Source organism: Sparus aurata, chromosome 23 (assembly GCF_900880675.1).
Source record: "Sparus aurata chromosome 23, fSpaAur1.1, whole genome shotgun sequence".
Lineage (NCBI taxonomy): Eukaryota > Metazoa > Chordata > Actinopteri > Spariformes > Sparidae > Sparus > Sparus aurata.
In genome coordinates this window covers 25,580,994-25,591,166 of record NC_044209.1, presented here as the reverse complement: position 1 = coordinate 25,591,166, position 10,173 = coordinate 25,580,994, and the positions used below count along the sequence as shown (strand labels likewise).

General features: G+C 49.1%; 2 protein-coding genes and 1 pseudogene across 2 annotated transcripts in view; 1 reads left to right on the top strand and 2 right to left on the bottom strand.

Annotated features, from left to right (window-relative positions):
• The window catches only part of LOC115575888 (C-factor-like), a 6,764-nt gene extending 2,885 nt beyond the window's left edge, over nucleotides 1-3,879 (bottom strand). The window contains exons 1-5 of the mRNA XM_030408297.1: nucleotides 3,656-3,879; nucleotides 3,427-3,478; nucleotides 3,111-3,298; nucleotides 2,833-2,994; nucleotides 2,561-2,671 (exon numbers count right to left, since the gene is read on the bottom strand). Coding sequence (XP_030264157.1) covers nucleotides 2,561-2,671; nucleotides 2,833-2,994; nucleotides 3,111-3,298; nucleotides 3,427-3,478; nucleotides 3,656-3,799 — 657 coding nt within the window. The 5' untranslated portion in view covers nucleotides 3,800-3,879. The remainder of the gene's footprint in view (nucleotides 1-2,560; nucleotides 2,672-2,832; nucleotides 2,995-3,110; nucleotides 3,299-3,426; nucleotides 3,479-3,655) is intronic.
• Nucleotides 1-4,148, top strand: part of LOC115575870 (tripartite motif-containing protein 35-like) — a 15,031-nt gene extending 10,883 nt beyond the window's left edge. Inside the window, exon 7 of the mRNA XM_030408270.1 lies at nucleotides 4,030-4,148. Within this exon, the coding sequence (XP_030264130.1) occupies nucleotides 4,030-4,134 (105 nt within the window). The 3' untranslated portion in view covers nucleotides 4,135-4,148. The remainder of the gene's footprint in view (nucleotides 1-4,029) is intronic.
• A 96-nt stretch (nucleotides 4,149-4,244) lies between these two features.
• On the bottom strand, nucleotides 4,245-10,100 carry LOC115575890 (C-factor-like; annotated as a pseudogene).
• Nucleotides 10,101-10,173: the final 73 nt, after the last annotated feature.

The following is a 10,173-nucleotide window of genomic DNA, read 5'->3' as shown; positions in this document are numbered from 1 at the left end:
CCACCTCAACTGGCTCCTTTCCACGCTGAGGAGCAGCGACTCTACTCCGAGTCCCTCCCAGGTGGCTGAGCTTCTCACCCTATCTCTAAGGGAGACCCCAGCCACCCTGCGGAGAAAATCAATTTCGGCCGCTTGTACCTGTGATCTTGTTCTTTAGGTCATGACCCATTGCTCATGACCATAGGTGGGGTAGGGACGGAGACTGACCAGTAGATCGAGAGCTTTGCCTTCTGGCTCAGCTCCCTTTTCGTCACAACCATGCGGTGAAGCGCATGCAACACCACACCCGCTGCCCCGTTCGATCTCACGCCCCATCATCCCCTCACTTGTGAACAAAACCCCGAGGTACTTGAACTCCTTCACTTAGGGCAAGGACCCATTCCCCATCTGGAGTAGGCAAACCACTGATTTCCTACTGAGAGCCATGGCCTCAGATTTAGAGGTGCTGATCCTCATCCCTGCTGCTTCACACTAAGCTGCGAACTGATCCAGTGAGCATTATAGATCTACAGCTGATGGTGCCATCAAGACCACATCATCTGCAAAAAGCAGTGATGCGATCTTCAGGTCACTGACCTGTAACCCCTCCACACCACGACTGCGCCTCGAAATCCTGCCCATGTATATCACAAACAGGATTGGGGACAAGGCACAGCCCTGGCGGAGGCCAACACCCACTTGGAACAAGTCCTACTTACTTTCGAGTACACACACGCAGCTCTCGCTTTGAGAATATAGGGATTGGATGGCCCTGAGAAGGGACCCCCTCACCCCATACTCCCGCAGCACCTCCATACTCCTGAGATTGCACTCCCAGGCCCCTCCAGGATCCCTGCCAGAGTAAAGAGCCGGGCCGTTACTCCACGACCAGGACGGAATCCGCATTGTTCCTCTTCAATCTGAGGTTCGACAATTGGCCGGACCCTCCTTTCAGTCCGAAAGTCCTTCTCCATGGCCTCGCCGAACTCCTCCAACACCCGCTGCTTTGCCTCTGCCACAGCTGCGGCTGCTGCCCTTCGGGCCCATCGATACCCCAAAACTGCCTCAGGAGTCCCCTGGAACAACATGTCGCTAAAGGACTCCTTCTTCAGTCGGACGGCTTCCCTGACCACCAGTGTCCACGACGGTTTCCGAGGGTTGCCGCCTCTCGAAGCACCTAAGACCCTATGGCCACAGGACACAGCTGCAGCTTCAACAACGGAAGCTTTGAACATCGTCCATTTAGGTTCAATATCCCAAGCCTCCACATGGATGCTAGAGAAGCTCCTTTGGAGGTGGGAGTGGAAGGCTTCTCGGACAGGGGCCTCCCCCAGACATTCCCAGCTTACCCGCACTACTCGTTTGGGCTTACCAGGTCTGTCCAGGGATTTCCCCTGCCACCGAACCCAACTCACCACCAGCTCACCAACAGCTCTGCCCCTCTCTTTACCTGAGTGTCCAAAACACACAGCCTCAGATCAGATGATACAATCACAAAGTCGATCATTGACCTTGGACCTAGGGTGCTCTGGTACCACGTACACTTATGAGCATCCTTGTGTTCGAACATGGTGTTCATTATAGACAGACCGTGACTAGCACAGACGTCTAATAATAGAACACCACTCGGGTTCAGATCAGGGAGGCTGTTCCTCCCAATCACGTCCCTCCAGGTATCTCGGTCACTGCCGACGTGTGCGTTGAATTCTCCCAGTAGCACCACAGAGTCCCCCACTGGAGTCCCATGCAGGGCCCCAGCCAGGACCTCCAAGAAGGCCGCATACTCCGAACTGCTGTTCGGTGCATATGCACAGACAACAGTCAGAGTTTCCCCCCAGCCCTTAGGAATAGGGAGGTGACCCTCTCGTCCACCAGTGTAAACTCCAACACGGCGGCGCTCACACCTTTGGCAACTCCGGGGAAGAGTAGTGTCCAGCCCCTACCCAGGAGTTTGGATCCAGAGCCAATGCTGTGCGTGGAGGCAAGCCCCACCAGATCCAACCAGTAACGCTCAACCTCCCGCACCAGTTCCGACTCCTTACCCCCAAGAGAGGTGACGTTCAACGTCCCCAGAGTCAGCCTCTGCTGCCCAGGTCTGGGTCCGGGAGGGTCTCTCGCCTCACACCTCTATCTTTCATGGGGCATTTTTAAACCATACTTAGTATCAGAGAGGTTAGTTTTATTTGTTTTGTGACTCGGACACATAAAAGCAAACTTGAATGATTCTGATGTGTAATGATGACTTGCAAATAATGAGCAACATGTCACAATGTCATTTGTATCAGCGACCTGTTCAACTTGTAATCCTGCTTTCTGTAACTTCTTTGGATTACTGGTATTTGGATTCATTCACAGCAGTGAGCAAAACTGAAGTCCTGCAATGTGAATGAAGCCTACTTTGTAAAAAAATCTGTAGAAACCACTGTGTGTGAAATGGGAGATCAAACAACGTGATGGAATTGTTGCGCCTCTTAATTAATAATGCAATCTTATCATTGGGAGCTGAATGTGTCCTCTACAATAGTTTTATTGTATCCTTTTATGACTGGACCTGTGAGGTCAGTGAGAGTTGCTAACTAACCTCCTCTCCACCCATGTCGGTGCGCACCCAGCCAGGGTGCAGCAGAGAAAACAGGATCTCGTCCTTTTTCAGCTCCTCTGCAGCACAGACTGTCAGCATGTTCAGACCAGCCTGAGAAGAGAAGGGAAAAGAAGAGAAGGAGGTAAAGAGGGTGACAGGAAAGAATAGAACAGCGACAGGTCAGTTGAGGTGATGGATGAAGAGTTTCACTCAATGAATGTGAGGTCACTCCTTCGAGCAGCAGGTTACAGTGTTGGCAGGTTGTTTCTCACCTTGCTGATGCGGTAGGGGATGTAAGTGAAGATGGAAAATGTGTCTTTGACAAGTTGCATTGAACCCAGAAATGAGGTGATGTTGACAACGGCTGCTTTCCTGGTGGACATCCCGGGTATTTTACTGGCCTTCACTGCCGCACGAAGGTGAGGCAGGAACTCCTAATGATGACCAGAAGCAAGGGAGTCAACAAGAAGAAGCACAACACGTTCAACGCGAAGATGGCAGCTCCCAGAAATACAGTATTTAAGTGTTTCACACTTTCCCTCTCACTTACTTGCGTCATGTACATAGGACCCATGAGATTGGTGTTCAAAGTGGTCTGCATGCCCTCTGCAGTGGTCTTCTGCACGGTGCTTTTGTCCAAGTATGCTGCATTGTTAATCAGCAGGTTGAGACCACCCGTCCCCACCTGAGCGCCCACCTGCTGGGAGCACTGTTTAATGCTACCAAGGTCAGCGACGTCTGACACAGAGGGAGAGGAAGTGAGAGAGTCAGTCAGTAGCAGACATTCAGATATATATCACAACACAGGACTGTTGGGAGCAGGACAGAGAGTTTGTCAGTATATAACAGAAAGAAGGAGTGTATACCTAGACGTATGATGTGGACATTAGGATGCTTCTTTGCCAGCGCTTGCAGGGCCTGTAAATACACAGAGAAGAGTTTTTAATTCAGATGACGCACACGGCTGATCACTTCATGTCTCATCTCTTCTCACCTCTCAAGCACTGCAACTCTGTGGTTTGCAAGATCACTTTCTGATTTTTGCCTTCGATAATCTATGCAGCAGGATTTGCAGGAATGGTTGTAAAGACTCACCTCAGCCTTGGGTCCATTTGGGTCTCTGCAACAGGCAAACAGCTTTTTCACCGGACATTTGCCCTCCACCATTTGCTTAACCATCTCCAGGCCCAAGCCTCTGTTGGCTCCTGTGATAAGCACGGTGACTGGTTGCGCTGCCATTTCTTCTGCCTCTGTTTGCACGGTTCTCAGTCTGAGCCCTTTTATAAAGCACCTGTTGAATGTTGGACTTTAGCCCGAGCACACCCACGTTCTCATGTTGCCGTTTGTGTAAAGAGCTGCTTCCTCTATACCTAATAAAATTCAGAAGGGTGCAGTTGGACTACGAATCTGGAGAGGTGGCATTCTCCAACCCTGTCAGCATGACGCCCATCTACACCTTCACTGAGAAGATGTTCCCCTTCTTCTGCCCTGGAGCCAACATTAATGGCAACAACCCCAAACCACTGAAGATCTGCCCCGCCAAGGTGGCTGTGTGGAACAGTGCCACATGGTGACTTTAAAGACTTGTGCACAGAACATAATTACTTATTCAATATGATTTAAAGATTAAAGCAGATGATATCGGTGCATGTTTGTGTGTAAAAAGAGCACGATGGAAGCAAAGTAGTTGTAACAGGATTAGTTTATTTGACTTGGGTTCATCTAGTGATTGACTGCAGTGACACACGAAATTGTTGCTTGTTACCAGGGGAGGGTTTTGCCTTTATAATCCAGGAATGCTGCATTTTGCTTCTCAGTCAGGGACTCCATCACGCTAAGCATCCCCGTCACGCTCTCCGGGGCGTCAATCTCCCCCTGGTGGTCGGAAACACACAAAGTTAACAAGATGGCTCACACAGGAGGTCAATCCTCGTCACTCCTCACACAAAATTCTGTCTAATGTTTGTTCTTGCAACACCGTTTTGCAGCAACATCCACGCTTTGAGCAATATAACCAGTTTAAATCTGCTTTCGTCTCCCCTCGTATTTGACACAGAACTGTTTTTTAATGTCGTCTTCACTCTACAAGTGAAATCATTTTCATGAACTGGTCAATTATTAGATTTCGGGATATTTTGCTTCCATAACATGTCTTCTTTCACCCCAGTGGAATGAAAACGTCTAAAATATACAACTAGTTGTTTATTTTAGTTCATATCTTTGTTGTGGAGATTTATTCAAATCTGCCCATATTTTTTTTTTTTAATATTTTTTTGGTCTTTTTTATTGCTTTATTGACAGGACAGCTGAAGATATGACAGGAAACAGGGAGAGAGAGAGGGGGAGTGACACACAGCAAAGGGACCTGGGCCAGGAGTCAAACCTGGGTCCACTGCAGAGCCTCAGCACATGGGATGTGCGCTCTACCAACTGAGCTAAACAGCACCCAAATCTGCGCATATTTTACTAGAACAGTTGATTAAAAAAACAATTGCTGTCTTATTTTAGTTATTGACTGAAGAAGCTTGGTTGTGATGTCTATGAGGTACATTTTTTTACCCTATTAACATTTTCCCCCCTAAAAATGTAGGGAAATTTCCACTTTAGTATCACCTATCCGCACTAAACTTTTCCAGTTTTATTCCCATCTTTGTTCCGGAGCTTTTCATCAAGGGGTTTGTTCATACATTGTTCGTTGTGCCTGATTTCTGGAAATTCTTGTATTACTAAAAAAAGTGATTTGTTTTCTTTTTTAAGCAGTGATAAAAAGAGATATCCAAAATTCCCTCAGTAAAAAACCTTTGAGTCTTGTATCTCAACAAAATGAAACATAAATTTGAACCTGATTTCATTGAATTGTTCAGATTTCTGCTAGATAATGCTATATTTATTGCTATTTTTTAACATAAAGCTTCAGAAAACCTGTAATAACAAGAATTCTGATCCACTGTTTAGATATCTGTTTCTGATATGATTATAATATCAAGACAATCTCTGACTATTGCAACACAAGATGCGTCTTCTAAATAATCAGAAGGGCTGACTGATGGGCTCACCTACACACACCTCAACAAATGTGGTAGTCGATGCATTTTCACAAGTTATCATCTTTTGCATGCACACCCATCAGCAATGAAACATGCATCCATCCATCCATCCATCCATTGTCAACTGCTTATCCAAAGTCGGGTCGCGGGGGCAGCAGCTTCAGCAGCGAGCCCCAGACTTCCCTTTCCCGGCAACATCGGCTAACTCTGACTGGGGAATCCCCAAGACGCCCCCAGGCCAGAGAAGAGATATAATCCCTCCACCTGGTCCTGGGTCTACCCCTAAGTGTCCTCCCAGTTGGACGTGCCAGGAACACCTCCCTAGGGGGGCGCTCTGGTGGCATCCTCATCAGATGCCCGAACCACCTCAACTGGCTCCTTTCCACGCTGAGGAGCAGCGACTCTACTCCGAGTCCCTCCCAGGTGGCTGAGCTTCTCACCCTATCTCTAAGGGAGACCCCAGCCACCCTGCGGAGAAAATCAATTTCGGCCGCTTGTACCTGTGATCTTGTTCTTTAGGTCATGACCCATTGCTCATGACCATAGGTGGGGGTAGGGACGGAGACTGACCAGTAGATCGAGAGCTTTGCCTTCTGGCTCAGCTCCCTTTTCGTCACAACCATGCGGTGAAGCGCATGCAACACCACACCCGCTGCTCGACCCCCAGTTCGATCTCACGCCCCATCATCCCCTCACTTGTGAACAAAACCCCAAGGTACTTGAACTCCTTCACTTAGGGCAAGGACCCATTCCCCATCTGGAGTAGGCAATCCACTGATTTCCTACTGAGAACCATGGCCTCAGATTTAGAGGTGCTGATCCTCATCCCTGCTGCTTCACACTAAGCTGCGAACTGATCCAGTGAGCATTATAGATCTACAGCTGATGGTGCCATCAAGACCACATCATCTGCAAAAAGCAGTGATGCGATCTTCAGGTCACTGACCTGTAACCCCTCCACACCACGACTGCGCCTCGAAATCCTGCCCATGTATATCACAAACAGGATTGGGGACAAGGCACAGCCCTGGCGGAGGCCAACACCCACTTGGAACAAGTCCTACTTACTTTCGAGTACACACACGCAGCTCTCGCTTTGAGAATATAGGGATTGGATGGCCCTGAGAAGGGACCCCCTCACCCCATACTCCCGCAGCACCTCCATACTCCTGAGATTGCACTCCCAGGCCCCTCCAGGATCCCTGCCAGAGTAAAGAGCCGGGCCGTTACTCCACAACCAGGAAGGAATCCGCATTGTTCCTCTTCAATCTGAGGTTCGACAATTGGCCGGACCCTCCTTTCAGTCCCGAAAGTCCTTCTCCATGGCCTCGCCGAACTCCTCCAACACCCGCTGCTTTGCCTCTGCCACAGCTGCGGCTGCTGCCCTTCGGGCCCATCGATACCCCAAAACAGCCTCAGGAGTCCCCTGGAACAACATGTCGCTAAAGGACTCCTTCTTCAGTCGGACGGCTTCCCTGACCACCAGTGTCCACGACGGTTTCCGAGGGTTGCCGCCTCTCGAAGCACCTAAGACCCTATGGCCACAGGACACAGCTGCAGCTTCAACAATAGGAAGCTTTGAACATCGTCCATTTAGGTTCGATATCCCAAGCCTCCACATGGATGCTAGAGAAGCTCCTTCGAGGTGGGAGTGGAAGGCTTCTCGGACAGGGGCCTCCCCCAGACATTCCCAGCTTACCCGCACTACTCGTTTGGGCTTACCAGGTCTGTCCAGGGATTTCCCCTGCCACCGAACCCAACTCACCACCAGGCTCACCATACAGCTCTGCCCCTCTCTTTACCTGAGTGTCCAAAACACACAGCCTCAGATCAGATGATACAATCACAAAGTCGATCATTGACCTTGGACCTAGGGTGCTCTGGTACCACGTACACTTATGAGCATCCTTGTGTTCGAACATGGTGTTCATTATAGACAGACCGTGACTAGCACAGACGTCTAATAATAGAACACCACTCGGGTTCAGATCAGGGAGGCTGTTCCTCCCAATCACGCCCCTCCAGGTATCTCGGTCACTGCCGACGTGTGCGTTGAATTCTCCCAGTAGCACCACAGAGTCCCCCACTGGAGTCCCATGCAGGGCCCCAGCCAGGACCTCCAAGAAGGCCGCATACTCCGAACTGCTGTTCGGTGCATATGCACAGACAACAGTCAGAGTTTCCCCCCAGCCCTTAGGAATAGGGAGGTGACCCTCTCGTCCACCAGTGTAAACTCCAACACGGCGGCGCTCACACCTTTGGCAACTCCGGGGAAGAGTAGTGTCCAGCCCCTACCCAGGAGTTTGGATCCAGAGCCAATGCTGTGCGTGGAGGCAAGCCCCACCAGATCCAACCAGTAACGCTCAACCTCCCGCACCAGTTCCGACTCCTTACCCCCAAGAGAGGTGACGTTCAACGTCCCCAGAGTCAGCCTCTGCTGCCCAGGTCTGGGTCCGGGAGGGTCTCTCGCCTCACACCTCTATCTTTCATGGGGCATTTTTAAACCATACTTAGTATCAGAGAGGTTAGTTTTATTTGTTTTGTGACTCGGACACATAAAAGCAAACTTGAATGATTCTGATGTGTAATGATGACTTGCAAATAATGAGCAACATGTCACAATGTCATTTGTATCAGCGACCTGTTCAACTTGTAATCCTGCTTTCTGTAACTTCTTTGGATTACTGGTATTTGGATTCATTCACAGCAGTGAGCAAAACTGAAGTCCTGCAATGTGAATGAAGCCTACTTTGTAAAAAAATCTGTAGAAACCACTGTGTGTGAAATGGGAGATCAAACAACGTGATGGAATTGTTGCGCCTCTTAATTAATAATGCAATCTTATCATTGGGAGCTGAATGTGTCCTCTACAATAGTTTTATTGTATCCTTTTATGACTGGACCTGTGAGGTCAGTGAGAGTTGCTAACTAACCTCCTCTCCACCCATGTCGGTGCGCACCCAGCCAGGGTGCAGCAGAGAAAACAGGATCTCGTCCTTTTTCAGCTCCTCTGCAGCACAGACTGTCAAGCATGTTCAGACCAGCCTGAGAAGAGAAGGGAAAAGAAGAGAAGGAGGTAAAGAGGGTGACAGGAAAGAATAGAACAGCGACAGGTCAGTTGAGGTGATGGATGAAGAGTTTCACTCAATGAATGTGAGGTCACTCCTTCGAGCAGCAGGTTACAGTGTTGGCAGGTTGTTTCTCACCTTGCTGATGCGGTAGGGGATGTAAGTGAAGATGGAAAATGTGTCTTTGACAAGTTGCATTGAACCCAGAAATGAGGTGATGTTGACAACGGCTGCTTTCCTGGTGGACATCCCGGGTATTTTACTGGCCTTCACTGCCGCACGAAGGTGAGGCAGGAACTCCTAATGATGACCAGAAGCAAGGGAGTCAACAAGAAGAAGCACAACACATTCAACGCGAAGATGGCAGCTCCCAGAAATACAGTATTTAAGTGTTTCACACTTTCCCTCTCACTTACTTGCGTCATGTACATAGGACCCATGAGATTGGTGTTCAAAGTGGTCTGCATGCCCTCCGCAGTGGTCTCCTGCAGGGTGCTTTTGTCCAAGTATGCTGCATTGTTAATCAGCAGATTGAGACCACCCGTCCCCACCTGAGCGCCCACCTGCTGGGAGCACTGTTTAATGCTACCAAGGTCAGCGACGTCTGACACAGAGGGAGAGGAAGTGAGAGAGTCAGTCAGTAGCAGACATTCAGATATATATCACAACACAGGACTGTTGGGAGCAGGACAGAGAGTTTGTCAGTATATAACAGAAAGAAGGAGTGTATACCTAGACGTATGATGTGGACATTAGGATGCTTCTTTGCCAGCGCTTGCAGGGCCTGTAAATACACAGAGAAGAGTTTTTAATTCAGATGACGCACACGGCTGATCACTTCATGTCTCATCTCTTCTCACCTCTCAAGCACTGCAACTCTGTGGTTTGCAAGATCACTTTCTGATTTTTGCCTTCGATAATCTATGCAGCAGGATTTGCAGGAATGGTTGTAAAGACTCACCTCAGCCTTGGGTCCATTTGGGTCTCTGCAACAGGCAAACAGCTTTTTCACCGGACATTTGCCCTCCACCATTTGCTTAACCATCTCCAGGCCCAAGCCTCTGTTGGCTCCTGTGATAAGCACGGTGACTGGTTGCGCTGCCATTTCTTCTGCCTCTGTTTGCACGGTTCTCAGTCTGAGCCCTTTTATAAAGCACCTGTTGAATGTTGGACTTTAGCCCGAGCACACCCACGTTCTCATGTTGCCGTTTGTGTAAAGAGCTGCTTCCTCTATACCTAATAAAATTCAGAAGGGTGCAGTTGGACTACGAATCTGGAGAGGTGGCATTCTCCAACCCTGTCAGCATGACGCCCATCTACACCTTCACTGAGAAGATGTTCCCCTTCTTCTGCCCTGGAGCCAACATTAATGGCAACAACCCCAAACCACTGAAGATCTGCCCCGCCAAGGTGGCTGTGTGGAACAGTGCCACATGGTGACTTTAAAGACTTGTGCACAGAACATAATTACTTAATCAATATGATTTAAAGATTAAAG